General features: G+C 62.3%; 7 protein-coding genes across 7 annotated transcripts; 3 read left to right on the top strand and 4 right to left on the bottom strand.

The window, feature by feature from the left end:
• Window positions 1-204: 204 nt before the first annotated feature.
• On the top strand, window positions 205-933 carry MNEG_1736 (hypothetical protein; the record flags this gene model as incomplete). Its single annotated transcript, XM_014049789.1, has 3 exons — window positions 205-340; window positions 437-485; window positions 819-933. The coding sequence occupies 3 exons, from the start codon at window positions 205-207 to the stop codon at window positions 931-933; spliced, it is 300 nt and encodes a 99-aa protein (XP_013905243.1).
• Window positions 934-1,801: 868 nt separating this feature from the next.
• On the bottom strand, window positions 1,802-4,056 carry MNEG_1735 (hypothetical protein; the record flags this gene model as incomplete). The annotated part of the gene is made up of 5 exons (XM_014049788.1): window positions 1,802-2,435; window positions 2,608-2,721; window positions 2,960-3,228; window positions 3,516-3,638; window positions 3,913-4,056. The coding sequence occupies 5 exons, from the start codon at window positions 4,054-4,056 to the stop codon at window positions 1,802-1,804; spliced, it is 1,284 nt and encodes a 427-aa protein (XP_013905242.1).
• A 1,848-nt stretch (window positions 4,057-5,904) lies between these two features.
• MNEG_1734 (hypothetical protein) lies at window positions 5,905-6,243 on the bottom strand (the record flags this gene model as incomplete). Its single annotated transcript, XM_014049787.1, has 1 exon — window positions 5,905-6,243. The coding sequence occupies one exon, from the start codon at window positions 6,241-6,243 to the stop codon at window positions 5,905-5,907; it is 339 nt and encodes a 112-aa protein (XP_013905241.1).
• Window positions 6,244-6,552: 309 nt separating this feature from the next.
• MNEG_1733 (hypothetical protein) lies at window positions 6,553-6,864 on the top strand (the record flags this gene model as incomplete). The annotated part of the gene is made up of 1 exon (XM_014049786.1): window positions 6,553-6,864. One exon carries the CDS (start codon window positions 6,553-6,555, stop codon window positions 6,862-6,864), a length of 312 nt encoding a protein of 103 aa, XP_013905240.1.
• Window positions 6,865-7,163: 299 nt separating this feature from the next.
• On the bottom strand, window positions 7,164-8,262 carry MNEG_1732 (60S ribosomal protein L32-1; the record flags this gene model as incomplete). Its single annotated transcript, XM_014049785.1, has 3 exons — window positions 7,164-7,293; window positions 7,594-7,731; window positions 8,129-8,262. 3 exons carry the CDS (start codon window positions 8,260-8,262, stop codon window positions 7,164-7,166), a joined length of 402 nt encoding a protein of 133 aa, XP_013905239.1.
• A 1,058-nt stretch (window positions 8,263-9,320) lies between these two features.
• On the bottom strand, window positions 9,321-10,496 carry MNEG_1731 (hypothetical protein; the record flags this gene model as incomplete). The annotated part of the gene is made up of 4 exons (XM_014049784.1): window positions 9,321-9,408; window positions 9,702-10,054; window positions 10,205-10,274; window positions 10,444-10,496. The coding sequence occupies 4 exons, from the start codon at window positions 10,494-10,496 to the stop codon at window positions 9,321-9,323; spliced, it is 564 nt and encodes a 187-aa protein (XP_013905238.1).
• Window positions 10,497-11,698: 1,202 nt separating this feature from the next.
• Window positions 11,699-19,011, top strand: MNEG_1730 (glyoxal or galactose oxidase; the record flags this gene model as incomplete). The annotated part of the gene is made up of 20 exons (XM_014049783.1): window positions 11,699-11,824; window positions 12,039-12,082; window positions 12,236-12,355; window positions 12,509-12,596; window positions 12,851-13,151; window positions 13,383-13,520; window positions 13,732-13,818; window positions 14,138-14,290; window positions 14,643-14,798; window positions 15,044-15,135; window positions 15,372-15,521; window positions 15,893-16,054; window positions 16,321-16,428; window positions 16,655-16,790; window positions 17,042-17,094; window positions 17,311-17,478; window positions 17,661-17,767; window positions 18,014-18,032; window positions 18,261-18,536; window positions 18,832-19,011. The coding sequence occupies 20 exons, from the start codon at window positions 11,699-11,701 to the stop codon at window positions 19,009-19,011; spliced, it is 2,664 nt and encodes an 887-aa protein (XP_013905237.1).
• Window positions 19,012-19,179: the final 168 nt, after the last annotated feature.

Raw genomic sequence — 19,179 nt, 5'->3', positions numbered from 1 at the left:
TGAGGATCATAGGCAGGTGGATCATATATGTGTATGCATACGCAGAAGCAGGCAACCGCACGTGGCGATCAGGGGCAGCAGCAGCTCGAGCATCAGCAAGGGGGGAGTGACTGAGCTCCGCATGGTGCTGAAAGAAGCGAACGCCCACCCTGGGCGGTGCCTAACTCTCGTTGTACTGTATTACTTACACTCGACTCGTTGATAATGAGCAAGGTCAGCAGCTATTTCAAGCAGGAAAAAAGGCATGTGGATCGGCCTAAGGGCCCGCAGGCCGCGCCTGTGCCTGCTGCGCGGATAGCGCAAGTCTGTGAGCAAGAGGAATATACAGGGCTCGAGTCTGGTGAGTGAGGTTCGTCTGTTTGGACGGTGGGTTTGCGCGCTCTTCGAGACGCCGTGTACCCCGGCATCACAACGTCGTGGCGTTTTGTAATCGCAGAGGGTATTACCCTGGAGGAGCGGCTGCTGCGGCAGTTCGACCTGCAAAGGTTCGTGTCATGCGTGCTGTGGCGCATGCGCTGTTCTCGCTTGCTGCTGCTGCTGCTGCGGCGGCAGCCAGTCCGCTGCGTTCCTATACTCAAGCCCCCTTGCTCCTTATGTTTCCTTGCCTTGCAACTTCAGCAAGTTTGGCCCCTGCACAGGGATGACGCGACTGGAGCGGTGAGCCGCTGCAGACATGGAGGCTGCAAGCACTGCTTGGCGCTGGTTTTGCTTCAAAATCCCCCAACGCGCATGCACATCGCGGGGCTCTTGTCCTGTAGTCGCAGCAGCCTGCTGAGCACAGCCTGCGACTCTGCTCTGAATCTACCCGCTGCAAGCAGGTGGGAGCGCGCCGCGCGCCTGGGGCTGGAGCCGCCTGAGGATGTGAAGGAGATCCTGGTCGCCGCTGGCAACGACAGCCCCCTGAATCACAACATATGGCACAACCGCGTGTGAGACAGCAATTGACAAGCGCAAGAGCTCACTGCCCACGACGCCCGCGCGGTCGAGTGGAGCACAGGCGGCGCAGGCTGGCCGGAACTAAGGGTGGCCGGCATGCGTTTGCACAGGCAACCGGGTTCAGGTACTGAGTGTTCATCCCCAGGTCACTAATGTGAGGCAGCGACGCGACGCCGGAGCGCCAGGCGTCCAGACAGAAGTTGCAGCGAAGGGGCACGAGTTGTAGCACCAGCAGGAGGACATCAAACGAAAGATAGGCACACAGCCGGAGCGGCGTCGGCTGTGGCCATGTTGCCTTCTGCACAGCGTAGAGCGTTTGTTGTGCAGCGCTCGCTCACATCCCGCAACTGCAAGTTTTTTTTACCTTTCACAACTCCCAATATGGGTCTTGAATGCTCCACTGCCGGGCGAGGCTGCAGCCTGATGCAGCTGTTGTCAAGCAGCATTACCTGTTGACGGGTACGCAGATGTCCTGCCGACAACACTTGCCAGTGACCCTTTCAGATTGTCTCTGCACATACCCTTTGCATACGTGCGAGCTATGCACACCGCACACGCGCCGTCGATACCCGCAACGCCACTGACAACGCATACCTGTTTGCAATCGGCCGCCTGTTGCTACATACCCAGTGCAAGCACCAGCTATTTGCTTGAAACGGGATTGAGACCAGTGGGACTGCAGAACGGTCTGCCCTGGGTTACCAAGACAGAAGGGCACTAGACAAGGGCAGCAGGTTTTCTGCCTACATGTGGATGGCCACAAGTCAAAAGGAAGAGAACTCAAGGCAGCACCAAACAGGATAATGTCAATTTGCCTCTAAAGAAGATGTACAAGCGTCCAGACGTGTTGCAGCAGCCCCTTGCCTCAGCCCGCTTCTTGCCGCTGCGTGCGCAGGTGGCCTGGCCTTGGCTGGTATGGCTGCTGCACCAAGTGCTGCTGTTGCTGCAGCGCTGGCGGCTGCTGCTGCTGCTGCTGCGCCTGCTGGCGCCGCCACCGCTGCTGGTGTTCCGCATCTGTCAATGGCCGCGAGACCACCACGCTGCGCGGCATCTCGATCGAGATGCGCTCGGGCGCCAATGCCGCCACACCTCGTCCAGCGCTGCTGCCCGCAGCCGCCGCATCAGCGGCCGCCGCCGCCGCGCCTTGGAAGAAGGCGCTGCTCCCGTCAGGACCCACCAGCGACCCCTGCCGCGACGCGGGCTGCCCCATCGAGCCCCCGCCGCGCGGAGTGCCGCCGCTCGTTATGCTGCCGCCGCCCACGCCTGCGCCGACCAAGGCCGCCGAGCGGGCGGCGCTCGGCGTGCGGCTGTCGCCGACACGTGGTTCGCCGCCCTCAAAGGGCCCTGACGCGATGTAGGAGGGGAAGCTGCCCTCCACCACGTTCGAACGCTGGCTGTCCTCCGCGTTTGTTCGTTGGCTGTCAAGGCGCTGGCTGTCGGCCTGCAGGGAGCGCTGGCTCGCGGCCGCCTGCGCCTTGCGCGCCTCGCCGACAAAAGCCCTGGCGTGAGCGACACGCGCGCGCGCGCAGTTCATCGCATCATAGGCGGTCAGACACAGCCAGCACCTCAGGGCAGAAAAACCGCCATGGAACGCCCGAGACGGACGTGTGATTGGGTGCATGTCGGGACGCAACCACTGCCCCGTCCCCGAGCGGGCTGTTGTGGCCTCACCTGAAATCTATCTTTGAGGGCGGCACCTTGGTGCACCACACATTGGCGCAGTTGCGGAACAGCCCCAGGTCGTAGGGGTTTGTCACGCTGCCCTGGTTGTGGCGGCGCTGGTTGCTGCGCGCCACGATGGAGGTGAGCCAGCAGCGGGGTGACGGGAAGTTGAGAGGCAGGGATGAAAAGTCGTTTGGTGTGCGTGGTGCGCCAGGCGTTCAGAGGGGCGGCCCCAACATGACCAGCTGCCCTTGTCGATCAACAAGAGTACAAGTAGCTTCCCATCTAGCTTGCCACAGGATTAAGCATAGGATTCAGAGCAACCGCAGCGAACCGCAAGGCGGGTCGTGCGCTGTCGCACCTGAAATTCTCGTATGTAGTCTGGTTGGTGCCCACCAGGAATGTGTGGAAGCCGGACAGGCCCCCCACAAACCAGAAGAAGATGAAGCACAGCACGCACAGCGCCACCCCCGCAGGGTTTGCGGCTATGATGGTGAGGATCTCTATGCTCTTGCCGGCCGCCTTGAGGTCGCGCGCCTTGATCCAGAAGGACCAGAGGCTGATGCCAAACGTCCACATGATGTAGATGGTGGTGCCATAGATGAACAGCAGGAAGGTGCGGTAGTTGCGCTGGGGTGGGGCGGGAGTGGGGCGGGGCGCGAGAAAGAGGAGCGCCGTTTGAGGGTGGGCGGGGCAGGGAACTGTGGACGACCCGGCAACCGCCAGGCGGCGACATGAGGTGCCGCCACTGCCGGGCCGCGCACTTGCAAGTGTGGCGGGCACGGCATCTCTTTTCTTAATCAGCGCCGTTTAGGCAACCCTCTCTGCAATGGTATCGTGCGGCCAAAGGTCGCAGCTCAGCTGCGAAGCAGGCGTCCATACCCACATGCCGCCTGCTGTCACGCTTGCGCCCCCACCTGGCCGATGGTTGTCCCGACCCAGGGGCAGTGATGATCAAAGCGCTCTATGCAGTTGTCGTTGACGCTGCAGTGGTGCGCGCGCGGCGGCTGGTAGAAGTGGCACGTGTCATTGTAGCGCACCTGTCACGGCGGGTTCAGAAGAAGGATGGTCAAGCAACCGACAAGAGCAGCCACAGAGCGCAAAGCAACTTGGTAGCAGGATTACACTGATGCCGCTGCCTCAGCGACGAAGGTACAGCCGGCTGCTGCCGCCGGACTCAGAAGACACCCGCGGCCACCAACCGGAGCTCCCGGCAGTGCCCGCCGCCTGCAGGCCCCGCCCGAGGGCAGCTGCTGCCCGTACACCAGCAGCGGCGGCCGGGCCGCCCGGCGGGCGGCCTGCAGGCGCGCCCACCTGCACTGGGTGCCCATTGACGACCACCTCCTTGGTGCGCGGCTTGCGGCCGCTGAGCCACTCCTCGTCCGGCTCCTGCCGCGGCAGCACCCCCGGGTCCCTGCACGCCGTCATCAGCAGCCAGCTCACACAGGTCGCAGGCATGATGCAGCTGCGCACGTTGCAGAGGGGCAGGGGCGGCGTGGTCAGTAGCAGAGTTGTCGTGTAGGGGGCAAAGGTCGTGCAGCAGCTCTCGCGCTCAGGCCGGTGGAGCGGGGCCACGCAATGCAGGCGCAGGACTGGCAGACAAGCCCCGTGCTACTGTTATGGGCGCCCCAGCAGCCCTGAAGGTGGCCAAAATGCGTCACCAAGCCATCCGCTGCAACATAATGCGGCCGTCAGGCTGCCCATGCTGCGCACCTGACGACAAAGATGGCCCAGCTGACGCGCTGGCCCATATACCAGGCGACCCATATCAAGAACACCACTGTCGGCCCCAGCAGCAGGAGCAGTGACCCGATACAGCTGCGCCAGTTGGGGCCCGCCATGCAATGGCCCCAGCAGAAGAAGCGCTGGACAGTTGAAGGAGGGCAGGTGACGGGGCCAGGGCAATGCTTTCGCGCCACGCATCAACGTGTAGTATCAACGTGCAGGCTCAGCAAAGTGCACAACACGCCCACCACCGCTGCAGTACAATGGCCGGCTGTACTGCTGACGCATTGCACGCGTTGAATTATGCTCAGACTCCAACGTAAGGAGCCCCGGCGGCCAGTACCAGGCATATTGCGTCGCCATGGCCCCACCTCATTGCCCTGCCATTGCTGGTAGATGCGCAGCTTGGTGTGGTGCCCGTCTGCCTTGCCGCGGTTACCCGTCCGCTCGGACGCGTAGAAAGGCATCTAGCCTTGCAGCCCTGCCGCTGGCAGCCGACCAACTGCTGTGGCTCCCGCCGATCTTTGTCACACCCAGGCAGTGTGGAAAAGCGCGCAGCACGCTGGTACGTGCACGCTGCGGCGAGGTGGTGGCCACCGCCAAGCTGTTGAAGCAACAGAGGAGCCGTTCACCGCTGTAAGACACACGATCACGACGTGCCCCTGGACAAAGGCCCGCGCTCGTCCGGTGTGATGCGTACAGCCTCGTGGGGAGCTAACAAGGCCTCGAGACCCCACGTCATGAATAAATACATCTCATCAATATTGTGGCGTGCTGCGTGGCCACCATGGCTGCTGAAGCTGCTGCTGCTGCGAGGACCTAGATCAATTTCGCAGTGTCAGCCTGGCACCAGGGAGTGAAAAATTGCTGACAGCCTCTTAACAATTCAATCGGAGAAGCCCGTTTGAAGGGTTCCTGGGCAATCCGCGGCTGAAGCTGAAGTGAAGCTCGGCTCTCTCTGCAGCGTGTGTCCAGGAAGGACTGAGCTTTGTATTCATCTGAGACAATACTGTACCTAGGCTGAATCAACCGCAGCGCTGTATCGACGTGGGCCCTTCTGGCCAATGCGGCGCCCCTCAAGCCGCCCGGACCTGCCTGAGAGTGCGGCCCTCAAGCATCTGTGCCCTGCGCTGGCACCCCACACATCGATAAGATAATCAAACTATAGAGCTGTTGCTTTGGATAGCAGCACGATGTGTGCATGAACGGCGGCACCGCTTGCAGCGCAAGGCCTGCAATCCGTCAACCTCAGCTGATCGTTGGTTTGCATTTATCACCAGCAAGCAAGCCCGATTACAAACTCCTGCACGCATGCGTCATTAAAACACTAGCAGCACTGCCCCATGCGTGGCCCTCATACTTGTACGTACTGGACTGTAAAACGCCATATCAATGGTCCTTGCAAGCGCACATCCGGCAGGTATGATTTGTGAATTCCCAGACACTCGGCACTGGTGATGGCAGGCCGTGCCACAGAGGTACGGTTTCCCCAGCAACAGTCCCACGAGATACAGCGCAGCATCAGCCAGCAGCGCGGCAACGTTCATGGGCCTGAACGGCAGCCGGACGTGCACACAGCTGTCAGTCGCGTTTCTCGCGCTTGCCACCGCCCACAGCGCCAGGCCCAACGGCAGCCTCTTTAAACTCGCCCATGTTCACTGCATCACCCGCAGGGCCGCGCTCAGTAGCCACGACCGCCCCGGCGACGGCCCCAGACAGAGCACCGGCGGCGGCCCCCGTCACGGCCGCCGCCGGACCGCCGACCGCGCCCACGAGGCCGCCCACGGACGCGCCAGCAGCGCCGCCGGTTGCCACGTCGCCCTGCACGTGGGAGGCCTGCTTCTCAGCAACTGCTGCGGGGTCGACAGCGGGGAGGCCCTTGTTGATGGAGCGGTCACCACTGGCTTTGTTGTCTGCCATCGCGCCGTTGTACGTTGTGTGAGGGCGCTGAAGCGGGTGCTGAGCTGTACCAGCTGTGCAGGGTGTGGTGAGCCAGGAGCTGCGTTGCGTTTGTGACTGGGCGCTGCAAGAACTGCTAGGTCTTGGAAAATATGTCGGGATTTTCCTGGAAATCCCGACATACTTACCCCGGTTGCTTCCGGCAGTGCGGCAGCTCCCGACTCCCTGAGTCATCCTGAGTCATAGGTCCTCCCCTCCAAATCAGCACGCCACTCTCAAACGCTGCAAAGCTCATCAGACGTTATCCCAACTACCCTGCTGCATGTGACCATGGCAGACCACCCTGATGACAGTAAGCCTAGCACAGCCCACGTGACCGAGGAGGAGCGGCCACACGTAGCCAAAGCAGCAGCAGCTGCAGCAGCAGTCGGCGCGACCGTCGGCGCACTCGGCGGGCCCCTCGGCGCCGGGCTCGGCGCGGGTGTTGGCGCAGGGGTGGGCGCGACCCTGGGAAAGCTCGCTGAGAAGGAGCAGGTTGAGGAGGCAGGGCCTGAGGCGGAAGTCGTCAAGCCCGGCCGTGCCGCAGAGGAGGTGCGGCACCTGCACGAGGAGCTGTCTGGTGTCGAGGAAGTGAAGCAGTGAACGGCATATACAGTTGCCTGCTTGAGCGAGGAGAGCTGCACCTGCCTGGCACACGAGGAAGCGGCTGCAAGGAAAGCAGTCGAAGCGACCAAAGTGGGCGGCGTTGTAAATCCGTGCTTTTCAGAGTTTCTCGCGACTGCACGAAAGGTTTGCACCCCAGCAGTGCCGGTACATAGAGTGGTTTTGTTCTGTCAACTTGTCCGTTAGTGGTTACACGACCCTGCAGGAGAGTTCTAGGCAGCACCCCCCAGCGCAGCGGCCGCCGCGCTCCGACGCTGTGTCTTGCCGGGCAGGGCGCCTTACTCGTCCTCCTGGCTGCGCAGGCGGGCGCTCCCGTTGGTGAGGGCGATGTTGAGCTGCGCCGCGCGCTCCACAATCTCCTTGCGCTTGCGGGTGCTCACGTTGTGCGCGACTTCGCCCGCAAAGCGCCTGGGGGTGGCAAGAGCAGGCAACGGTGCAGAAGGCGTCAGGAAACCGAGGTCGTTGAAAGGTGATGCTAAGCAGCCCTCGCTGCTCATTGGCCCCTTGTGGAAGAATGTTGGCTGCAACGACTGCGGCCTGGGCAGCGCGTCGTAACAAACAGCTTGCTCAACCACGCTCATCCTGCTGATGGCGCTTACTGCCCTCCTCCAAGCACCCTACCCTCCTCTGCCTCAGGCTTCCCAACCTTGAATTCCGAGCAGCGTCGCAGCCCGCCATAGGACGCCTCGCTCCCCCACCCCTCCTCACCTGTTGTGCATCATGAGCAGCTCCAGGTCCGCCACGTTGCTGATCACCACCTTGCGGAAGCCGCTCTTGAGCACGTGCAGGTCCTTCTTGTTGGTGCCATAGCCCGCGTTGGGCATGCGGATGGCGCCCTTGAACTTCCTGCGGGGCGCACGCGTCCGTGCAGGGCAGTTGACACAAGAAACCACCATCGGAAAACACTCGATCGTGCACTGCGTGACTCGGTCGCAGCTGGGACAAACCAGGCAGCCAGCCCGTGCCCGAGCAGTTGTTGCACTGTATGCAGCCTGTGCTTGGTGTCCTGCCCCTGCCGGCACCGCCTAGCCTGCTGTTTGATCCCGAACCAGCCTGCTGAATAGGCCATGGGTTCGACTGCATTGCACCAGTGCAAGAACAGCCGCAGTAGCCCCACATGCGTTTCAAATGCTTGGTGCAAAGCACCAAGCGGGCCCCTCACAGGCGGCACCACCCGCGAGCCATCTGTGAGGAGTCGACATCAAATCAAGCAGCTGCCTGCCGCCCGTGAGCCCAAGCGCACCTGCGCACGCGGCCATCGATACCCTTCGGCCGCCTCCAGCTGGGCTTGACGCAGAGCTTGCGGTCGCTCTGGTGGCGGTCAAAGTGCTTCCGCTTCTTGACCTCCTTCTTGCGGCGGACAAGCGGCTGCACCATCTTGGCTGTGGTCTGCGCAGAGACGACAGGGCGTGCACAGCACGTGCATCAGGGGAAAGGCGCAGGCTTCGCAAATAGAGGCGCCAGCGAGGAGCCCAAACATACTGCCGCGTGAGGCACACCGTGCACTGTCACAGGTGCTCCTGTGGCTGCCCCGGCTGGCAGCCATGCCATGCTCGAAAGAGCGTAGTTGCTGCAGTGGCGAGTGCAGATCGCCCCCCGCCGCAACACCGCTGCCGCTGCCGCTGTTCATGGCAGCAGCACCACTGCCATCACAGCTGCTACACAACAATGGTAGCGTAAGTGGCACAACGTGCTGGGCCAGCTGCGTTGTTGCAAGGCTGCTTTGGCTTGGGCACTTGCTGCTGCACGTGTCGTCACCGCAGTTACGACGCTTATAGCAAAAAATGCTGACAACAATAATCGTGCTCTCTACACCGCGTACGGGCTGTCTCCCCTGTCACTGTCCTGTGCTGGCGACGGCTGCTGCCCAACACCAAGCACGCACCGTGCTCTACACTTGGCCACGGCCCGGAAAAGAGGGAGAGGTCGTGGACCACCCGCGGTTTGAGCGCGCGCTCGCGTGCGGCAGGCGAGCAGGCGCTGCGCGTGCATGTGTGCAAGTGTGTTGGCCCGCCTGGGCATGGCAGCAGGGGATGGTTGTGGTGGCTGGCTGGGCTATGTTAGCCACCTTTGTGAGGCTGGCCGTTTTTTTGTTGCAAAATGGCTTTCGGAGCAAGCGTGGCTTGGCCAACCACCAACATGTTCTTGATTTTGCCTGACTTGATGACCCGCCTGCATCACTTGCCAAGATACATGCAAATCACACATGTGTCTTTCTGCAGGTCAACAACATCTCATCCTGGCCGCACCCCAACCTGTCGCAATCCCCCACGTATGACTTTCTATCAGGCCGAACCTTCATGGTTGCAAGAACGTGCCGCGCATTCGTCGCACAAGGCCGCTTGCAAACGCCCATTCCAGCGCAGCCGCACCAAAGCCAAACACCAGCATACATTGCCCTGCGTAAAGAGCCGCCGGTCCCACAACGGCTGGCGTCAGCAGCTGCTCAAGTCCCACGACACCGCCGCCGCCGGTGGTACCTGCTGCTGCTGCTGCGGCGGCTCCTCCTGCCGCCGCCGAACGCTGCAGAGCGTCGAAGCCACCCGCAGCGCGCACCAGGGCAAAGGCGGTGACAGCGCCTCCCCGCAGGTGTTTATTGTGGGCGTCTTCTCGTACGATATACCTGCGCCAGCGTGCCAGCCAGGCAGGTTGACAAGGAAAGCTGTGGATTATGCTGCTCTGGGACAGCACACTCGTGATGGGTGCTCACAACAATGAGTTGTGTCAAGCATAAGATGGCCAAGCAGAGAACCAACACAAAGATGTGAGTAGCCTGCTCACATTTCCGCAGTATATGATTGTCTTCATGCACGCACCTGTATGTGACGCCAAACAGCGCGCTGCAGCAGACGACATCAGCGAACGACAGCAGCTCGCTGGCGCTGCCGCCCGCGCTATCAGCTGCTGCCAGTGCCAGCGGCACTGCGGCGGCCAGCCCGCCAGCTACCGCCACCATCGCCGCCTTGCCGGACTCAGCACGGTCCATTACTGAGTATGCCACGCCACGCGCGCGTGCCTTCTCGCCTTCCGCGAGGTTGTGCTCGATCTGGGCTACTCTAAGCAGCTTCTCCGCGGCCGCCACCTCGGCGTCAGCCATAAGCTGCCCCGCTTGCACCCGGGCGCTGGCTTGGGCGGCGGCGTCCGCCAGCGCTGCTGCTTTAGCCGCCTCCTGAAGGTATTGCAATACAAGATGGCAGGCGCCAGTCATGACCAGATGCACCATACCCAAGGGCGAGGTCGCCCTGGTTGCGCCTGAGCTGAAGCAGGCAATCCGGGCCAAGCTTTGCGCCTTCGCGTCGCGGCGCAGCTGCATTCTCACCGCCATGACGCTCTCCAGCTCCCGCTCAGTTGCGCGCGCCTTCTCCAGCCGCACCACAGCATCCTCGTACCTAATGAAGTGGCCGCCGAGGGTGGGTTGGTCCGCACCCAGCAAACAAGGGGGATGGAAGGTGTGCGCTCCATTCCGTACTTTCACGACATTGCCCTGCACTCCCAGCAGTGTGATCCTGAACACTGGCACACCACCAAAAATTTCAAATCTGCATCAGGTGGCCGCACCTCTTCAGTGCAGCCGCCGCCTCAGGGTCGCTCTGCAACGCCTGCTTGGCCATCGATGCTAGGCCCTCCTCGGGTGAGGGTGCCTGTACAGTTGCGCCGAGCGCGGTGCACTTGAGCAGGGGACAGATGCAGCGGGTTGGCAAGGGAACACAGGAACAAAACTTTCAAGTGCACCACCATTACAGTGATTGGCTGCAGGGCAGCATGCGATGTTGCTGCGCACCACCCCGCCCCCCCGCAGTGTGCCGCAGCTGGGAAAAGCATGCTGCTCAGCTTGCCTCGCCAAGGGGGACGAGAGTGGCCCTCTTCAGCGCCTTCAGTGGGTGCCGTAGCACCCGCTTGTGGTGACCATCTGCAGTTGCGGGCGCGCTATGATCATTTGAGCCAACTCGCCCACCCACATCGGACTGCCAGCGCGCTCACCAGCTATGCGACCCTTCACGCGGGCGCTTGACATTTGTATTGACTTGTGCATGATCTTTTCTTAGAGCGAGGAGGCAGTGCGGTAGCAGGGGCAATCTGATGCTGGTGGGCGCAATCTATGACATGTGTGGAATGATTGGAAACAACGTTCAGATAAATCTTGGTTTGCAGATCCGACAAGCACCATAACTCTTCATGAGCCAGCGTGTCGTGTCGACCTGGTCTTGACAACTCTCCAAGCGCCCGCTGCTGCGCCCGTGATACTGGAGTCACTGGCTGCAGGGTGTGCCCCGGTATACAATTTGCTTGGTAACGCAACGAATTCACATGCAGACAAGACGTGAAGGCTTGGCCAGTCAGCAGCATTGACCACCAAGTAATGCTTGACCGTCGCGCCGCACGAGCCGCCCAGCGCGCTACCAGTAAGCGGCGTGAGCACCTTCGCAATTTCGTTGATATTGCAGAAATCATACGACAGGCTCCGCCACCCGCTCCTTTTCGCTTGCTGCGACAGTAGTTACGCTGCACCTTCGTTGCCTCGGAGGAGCATGAACGGCAGCTAGTGCACGTAGCTCGTTGACGTGCAACTCACATGCCTATAATTTAGGCTCGTGTTGCTTCTGCGACCGAGCACGCTTCACTCGGTGGCTCTAGCGTTCGCGGGCTGCCCACAATTGAGGCGATCACGATATCTCCGCGGTGAAGCTGTGGCCACCGCGTTAGAGTCACAATTTAGTCTTACTAGGTCAATCAAATCGCTTTCAAGCTTGCTGGTCGTGCGTTTGGCCTCGCAGGGTGCACCTAGGCAGACCTCGCAACGTGAGAGCTCGCAATGGGGCTACCGAGGCGGCACTGCTGCCAGCTAGCCGTGCTCGGCGTGCTGCTAGTGACTGCAGCGGTGGGTATTCGTGCGGACCCAGAGCTGGATTCCTCCTGCGCCGGCCAGGATTACGTGCAGGTGAGTTTGCGGCTGGTCGGGTGCTCAGGTGCCTTTGCAGGAGCCAGGCTGACACCAGCTCTGCTGTGGTCACGTTGTCAACAGGCCGATGAACACCAGCCGCATCTATTCTCGAGATACCAATATTCTCATCTGCTTTTCTGCCACACACGAATGGGCGAGATCTTTCGATCTGACCCGCGCGGCCCGATCCCCAATTTTTGCTCGAGTACAGGTGCCACACCCGAAGAACTGCCATGAGTACCTCGTCTGCTGCGAGTGAGAGGGCTGCCTTCATGTTGCTCCGCACGCCGCTGGGGCGCCGCGCCGATTGACTCGATGCCAATCCCTTCCCGGCCCCTCGTAAGCCACCTGTACATATACGGCCGCCACAACAAACCCCTTCTCTGCAACCCCTTCTGCCCTGTGCAGTGGCAAGGCCGTGTCGTACGAGTGCCTCAAGCAGCGTGAGGGCGACAGCACGCCCAATCCTGGCTACGGCACAGCGCAGCGGGTGTCGTACTACAACGCCTTCAGCGGCAAATGCGAACGGTGAGCCGCAATCCCCTGGTGTCTGTGCCCCAAGCCGCTGCATGCGAGGGTGCTCGTGGTGTTGCAGCGCCCGGCCGCCCACAAGTCTCCCGTGTGGGCCGCGCCGCCTCCCTAGCCGCCTGCACGTGCGCCCTCCATTGCCTTTCCGCCAAGGTTTGACGAGACCGGCAAGGCGCCCGGCGCCGTGTGCGGCAACGGCAACCCCAATGCGGGACCCATCACCAGCGACTGGGCTGACTCGGTGCGTGCGAATTGCGTGCGCGCCGCCACGTGCCGCACCGCCGCTCGCTGTCCATATGTGCCAGCTCGATACCCTTGAGCCCCGCCGTCCCAACCTCGCCGTGCCCTTCGATTTGGTGACAAAGCAGCCCGTCGCCGAATGACCCTTCTCACACTCCCCCAGGCTCCCCCTGCCATCCCCGCACACGCCCGCAACCAAGCACCCCCCGGGCCACCCCTGCCACCCCCGCACGCCCCCGCAACCAAAAAACCAAGGTCTGCACCGCGAAGGAGTCGTACGAAGCCACCCTCGCCGCCTCCCCCGGCAATGAGAGCTTGGCGGAGGTGGCCGCCATCAAGTCCGTCAGGGGCAAGGGCTTCGGCCGCGCCTCCAAGGCCGAGGCCGGCACGCCCCGCGTGCCGGGCGCCGCCCGCGCGGCTGTGGTGGTGCTGAGCTCGGTCAACGCGACCGCCGAGGTCTTCGCAGAGGCCGGGAAGGAGCCCGGCAAGGGCGGCGACAGCCCTGCCGGGCGCCGCAGGGCGCTGCTCCAAGCGCCCGGCAACGACATTGGAGCATGTAAGCCGCGGCGACGGGCAGCGGGAGCGGGTGATGCCGTCACCTCGGCATTTGTGGCGACGTGTGGCATTCGCATCTTGTCGGCGGGTGCATTGTACTAGTAGTGCGACTCCTCGTACCTGCTTGTGCTGCTCTCGCGGCTCGCAAGCTCAAAATCTCGTGAGCCACTACCAATCGAACGCGCGCGCTCCTGCCGCTGACTCATCCTCATTGTCATCCCCGGCCTCGCAGACGAGCTCATCATCAACCCGACCCTGGGGCGCTCCTCCACAGGGACCCTCGCCATCCACGCCGTCTTCATCCCTACCACCACCAAGGTCCTGCTGTGGGGCCGCTACCAGCCCGCCTACGAGCCCGGCATGTTCACGGGTGCGCCCGAGGGGACGTAAACAGGCCGCTGTGCGCTGCCGCATGCGTGTTCTGACGGGAGGCATCACCCATGCTTGGCGCCGCCTCGAACCTGCACCACACGCAGCTTGTTCAGCGTGTTTTGCTCGGGCGGATGTGCTCTCGCGTGCGCTTACAGCTCCCTCGCGTCGCCCCTGGTGTCCGGCGGCGCCCTCCCGTCCCCCTGCCGCAGATGGCACCCCCGAGGTGTCGGCTGTCTACGATTTCGCAGCCGGGACATACGTCAAGGCGCCCATGAGGATCGCACCCTTCTGCTCAGGTGGGGGCGCGAGGTGGGGGGAAGTCTCTCGATCGGACCCCACTTGGCAGGCTTGGCAGGCAGGTGGTAGGGGGGGCTCCAGCACAACTCTCCAAGCGTGCTGCTCAGCTGCTTGCCCCCAGGTCCCGCCTCTGCGAGGAAGCAATCCTGAAAGCGTACTCGCACCTTCTAGACCACTGCCTTGTGCAGACCCTCTCTGGTCTATAACCTGGCTCCACTCCTCTCAATTGCCGTTTGCAGCTCTCGCACACCAATGCAGCCCTCCCTAATCACTGTGCGTTCTCCCCCCCCCCTTGCACCCGCGTATGTGCAACCCCAGGCCACTCCCATCTGTCCGACGGCACCATCGTCGCGGGCGGCGGCGACTGGGCCAACAGCGGGTTCCTGCTGGAGGGGCGCTACGCCGTGCGCACCTGGGACAAGGACGGCACCGCCTGGACTGTCCGGCCCGAGGGGCTTGCATACCCTCACTGTGAGCCGGGGCGTTTGGGGGGCGGGGGGATGGGGGCCGGGACGGCGTCGCTTGGAAACGAGGGTGGTGTGCCCAGGATGAGAGCAGGCCCAGAGGAGCATGCGTGCCTCAAGCCGATCACTCCAGCCCCGCCCGAAGCCAGCAGAACTGCCCCCTTCTCTATCACTCTCAACACCGCGTCGAAAGCCGTCCCATGAAGCTGACCGAAGCTGACCGAAACGGTGTTGTGTTGTGTGCGGCCTGCAAGCACCCCTGAGTACATTCTGGCACTCCAACTGCCCCCTCATGAGATGCGTCTCCTTGCAACGCCAACAGATCACTCTGCCGCCGCGCCCCTCCTGTCCGCCCTCAGGGTACCCCACCCAGCTGACGCTGCCCGACGACCGAGTGCTCCACGTGGGCGGCTACGCGTCAGAGGCCGACCCCCCAGTGCCCGCGATCGAGATCTGGGATGGCCGCGTGAAACGCGTCACCACCATCTACCCAGAGCCCTTCCTTCTGCAGCTTGGTACGCGGGCTGACAGGCGGCCTGCTGGTCACCAGGCGGCAAGCGCATGAGGCCGGCGGCGGGGCGCGCTGGCGACGAAGCGCCGCGGGCTGTCGGCAGCGCGTGCACACCGCTGGCAGTTGCCCGGTCCGGCACACAAGCCAGCTGCACATCGCGCCGCAATCGCCGCTCGCCGCGCCAGCTCCGCTTCCTCCACTGACCGCCTTTCATCTTGCCCCTCACCCTGCAATCGTCCACAACCCCAGGCGGCCTCAATCTGTATCCCACTACCAAGCTGCTCCCCTGGACCAATGCTGCTGGCAACAACCTCTTCTTTGTCTTTGCATGCAACCAGGGCGTAAGCAGTAACAGTGCAGCCTGCATACCACGCGTCAGCTCAAGGCGGGGGCGGGCGCTGCAAGGGGCAGACACCGTCCCAAACAACAACGCACACTCCACCCCCGCATTGCTTTCGAGTTGCAGCATGCCTGTCCCCACCTTGCCTTGACTCAACTTCGCCTTGGTCCATCTGAAACCAACCGTCCCACCAACCGATATGCACCCCATCCACGCCCGATTAACCTCCCACCGCAGCGCGTCATGCAGCTCGACCAGAGCAACAACCTCAAGACCCTCTACGCGACCCCGGCCTGGCCGACTCCCGCGTTCTGCTCTGCCTTCTCCGCCCTGGGCACCGCCACCATCCTGCGCCTGGACGCAGACAAGGGCTACGCACCAGAGCTGGTGCGCTGGAATTTTGATGTCATAGCTAGTGCTTGGGGTTCGCGCACGTTGGGAACCCCCGTAATTGCTAAAAACTTTTCACCAAGGTGGCCGCCACTGACGCCTTAGCCGTCGCCGGCTTTCACAACGGATGTGGTGACACGCCAGGCGTATGCTGAGCTTTAATGGTGTCAACACACACACACACACACACACACACACACACACACACATATCCACGCGCCAGCTGCCCAGCTGGCCGGTTGCTTGGCATTCGCACCCACTACCGCTTCTCGCCTCGATTTTATTGCTCCCACTGTAACCCTCGTCTTCTGCATACACAAGCACAAACCGTTGTTGTCACATGTGTTCCCCCTCCACCTCTCACCCAGGCCATGTGGGGTGGCTCCGGCGGCGATGCTGGCAACTGCGCCTGCGACTTGCCCGCCAACGACAACGCATACCGGCTTGACCTGGGTCAGGCCGCAGTGACAGGCGGCACCTGGGCGTGGCAGGCCGAGAAGATGCCTGGGGGCCGCAACATGGTGGACAACGTGAGCGGCCGGGGAAATGCAGTGGCTATTTGGGGCTGCGTGATGGACAAAGACAGGAGGCTGTTTATGGTGGTTTGGGGCCACCAGCCAGACACTTGTTTTGACTGGAGGGACGTTGGTCATGACAGGCAGCCTGCACAAACAACGGTCTTCCACACAAAGTCTGTGTATGTATATGGGGGCGGTTTTGCAGTGCGCTTGGAAACCAGCCTGCACACAGGCTCAATCGGTCGCGTGCGGTGTGCACATCTCACGTGCGCGCGCAGGTGCTGCTGCCCAATGGCAAGGTCCTGCTGGTCAATGGCGCCCGCTTCGGCAACAGCAACGGCGGCGGGCCCCTGGGCGGCAGCCAGGCGCGCAGCCCTGTCTATGAGGTGAGGCCTGTGCCCCAAGGGGCTTAAGCTGATTCTCTGAAACACATCAGCACGCACATTCACATGCAATATCTTGCGCACGTGCTCCGGCGCACGTATGTGTGCACACGAACGCTTCGCAACCACACATGCGCGAATGCGCGCGCCCCCTCTCCCCCACACACACACACGCACACACACACGTTCGCATGCACACGCACGCACGCACGCGCATGCACACACACAGGCATGGCTGTACGACCCCTACGCCCCAGCCGGCGCGCGCTTCAAGGTGATGGCCGCGACCAACATCAAGAGGCTCTACCACAGCGTGGCCATGCTCATGCCGGACGGCGACGTCCTGGTCATGGGGTCAGAGCAGGGTGAGGGGGTTTGACTCTGAAGCTGTGCAGAAGCTGCCAGCTTGCGACTGGCAGGGAGGGGGGCGATCGGCACAGGTCATGTTTTCATTGTGCAGGCTCTGCCCCTTGCATCATTGCATGGCGTGCCTGGGCCGTGCGCCACGGGCGAAGAGACGTTGAACGGCCTCTGAGGGTTGGGAGCACATCGCTTGGCGGCTCTCGGGCCAACCCACCCGCCTGTGCTCATTGCCCCTCACCCACTTTTCGCCCAGACGAGTGTGTCTCCACCTGCTTTGTGCCGGCCAAGAACCTCCAGCAGTTCCAGGTGCGCCGTGGCGGCGCCTGGTGTGAAGATGCACCAGCCGCTCGCCCACATCCCTTTCTGTCCGCCTGGACGTCATGCCAAAAGCTGCGCACTGCAAGGAAGTGTCGAGGTGCTGCCGTCCTCCTCCTTGCAGCTAGAGTATGATTTGAGTATGCCGCGATGCAGGTGGTCTAAACGACAGACCTGGATATCAACAAACGCACATTGCATTCGCAGGCCGAGCGCTTCCGCCTCCCCTACAGCTTTGAGCCGCTCTTCAGCCAGCGCGCCACCATCACCGGCAAGTCGGCGGAGGCGGTCGCGATGGGGGCGCCGCTGACGATCACATTCACCGGCGCGGTCACCCATGCCGTCATCGCCGCCCCCGCTGCGGTCACGCATCAGGTAAGCGCTCCGGCGCAAATACTTCCAACATCTCCCACTCCGCTTTTAGGCATGATTTCTGGGTGTCTGGGGACTACACAGTGTCAATCAGGAGGCAAAATGCCGTCAGGGGCTCTTGGAGCATTCACCTTGTTGCGCTTGGAGATTTCCTTGATCTTTTGCAAATCACTGCACTCCCTCAGACGAATATGGACCAGCGGCTGATCAAGCTGGCCACCACCGCCAACGCCGGCGGCAGCATCACCGTCACCATGCCGCCACCTGGGGGCTTGGTCGCGAGCGCCGGGTGGTGAGGGGCCTGCGCGGCTGGAGCCAAAGGCCAAGCGCTCGGCTTTGCTGGATTGTTGCAGGATCGTTGCAGGAACATAGTGACCGCCACAATCCCTTCAATCGCACCACCACCACTCTGCTTGTATCAACAAAGCACTCGTGGGTTCTGAGCATTACATGCTTACTAGCTTCGCTCCTCATCCTGCAAAGTCCTGTGCGCTGCGTGCACTTACCCTATTCTTTGCCCCCCCTGCACTCCCAACAGGTACATGCTGTTCCTTATGGTGAGTACTTTTGGGGCCTGGGCGGCTGCGTCAACGCACCTACACCTTCAAAATGGGTGAAACCAGAGCGGATGTTTTGTGTTGCTCCACAGCCCTTGCCACTTGAATCTATTGCCTCGTCGAGGTCTTGCCCTCTCATCATACAATACCTGAGGTGCAAATCAGCACTTGCTCCCATGCTCGGTATCACCCCCACCCTCCACCCCCCCCTCGACTTGCTCCCAACAGAACGGAGACCTGCCCTGCAAGACTGCCACGTGGGTCCGCCTCACCAACGCCGCCCCGGTCCCAGCCGCCCCCAGCCGCGCGTCGCCCGGCGGCCTCCTGCCCGCCACCTCCTCGACCTTTGAGGCCGGCGCGGGCGGCGCCGTCTTTGCTGGCGGCGCGTACCTCGGGGCTGCAGCGACGTTTGACTTTGCTGCTGGGGGCGCAGCTGCTTACTCGGGCGTGGCAGGGGCGTCTGTCACAGTCACAACGCCCGGGACCGCCACGTGGCACGTCCAGGTCGGTTGGTTAGTCAGGTTGGGCTGGGTTGGGGGTCAAACCCCTGGATGTTTGTCCCTGTGGGGCATAAAACGGGCACGCATGCATTCAATCGGCGGGGGCACCCAGAGCGGGGACCTTCCGGGTTAGGCTTCACCCAGACCCAAAGCCCCTGCCTGGCCGCCTTCCCAACCCTCAAACCTTCAAATAACCCCCTGCAACTCTATCGTCTCAACTCAACCCACCCCACCCAATGAAATTTAGTCAAGGAGCCAAAACCAATCCAGCAACTGCCACACGCCACCCTTTGCCGTAGGTGTTTGGCCCCTACGTCCCGCTGTCGCCCACGAAGCAGTACACCGCCCAGTTCCAGATCCGCGCCAGCGCCGTGACGCGCGTGACGGTGACGTGGCTGCGGGACGGCGACTTCCTGCCCTTTGGGACGACCTCCATGCAGGTTGACACCGTCTTCAAGGACTTCAGGTGGGGCCTTTAACCAGCAGGCGACCAGTGGGGCTCAAAGAGACTTCCTAGTTACCACCTGCGGGCTCAAAGCCTCGCCTTTCCGCTTTGGAAAAGGACCCGGCCAATGCGCGGGGTCATGCCGGCACGGCTGTTGAGGGCTAACTGTGATTGAGAGGGGTTGCTTGTTGGGGCTGGGGGG

This window comes from Monoraphidium neglectum (genome assembly GCF_000611645.1).
Source record: "Monoraphidium neglectum strain SAG 48.87 unplaced genomic scaffold scaffold00180, whole genome shotgun sequence".
NCBI lineage: Eukaryota > Viridiplantae > Chlorophyta > Chlorophyceae > Sphaeropleales > Selenastraceae > Monoraphidium > Monoraphidium neglectum.
This window is presented reverse-complemented; position numbering and strand designations above follow the sequence as displayed.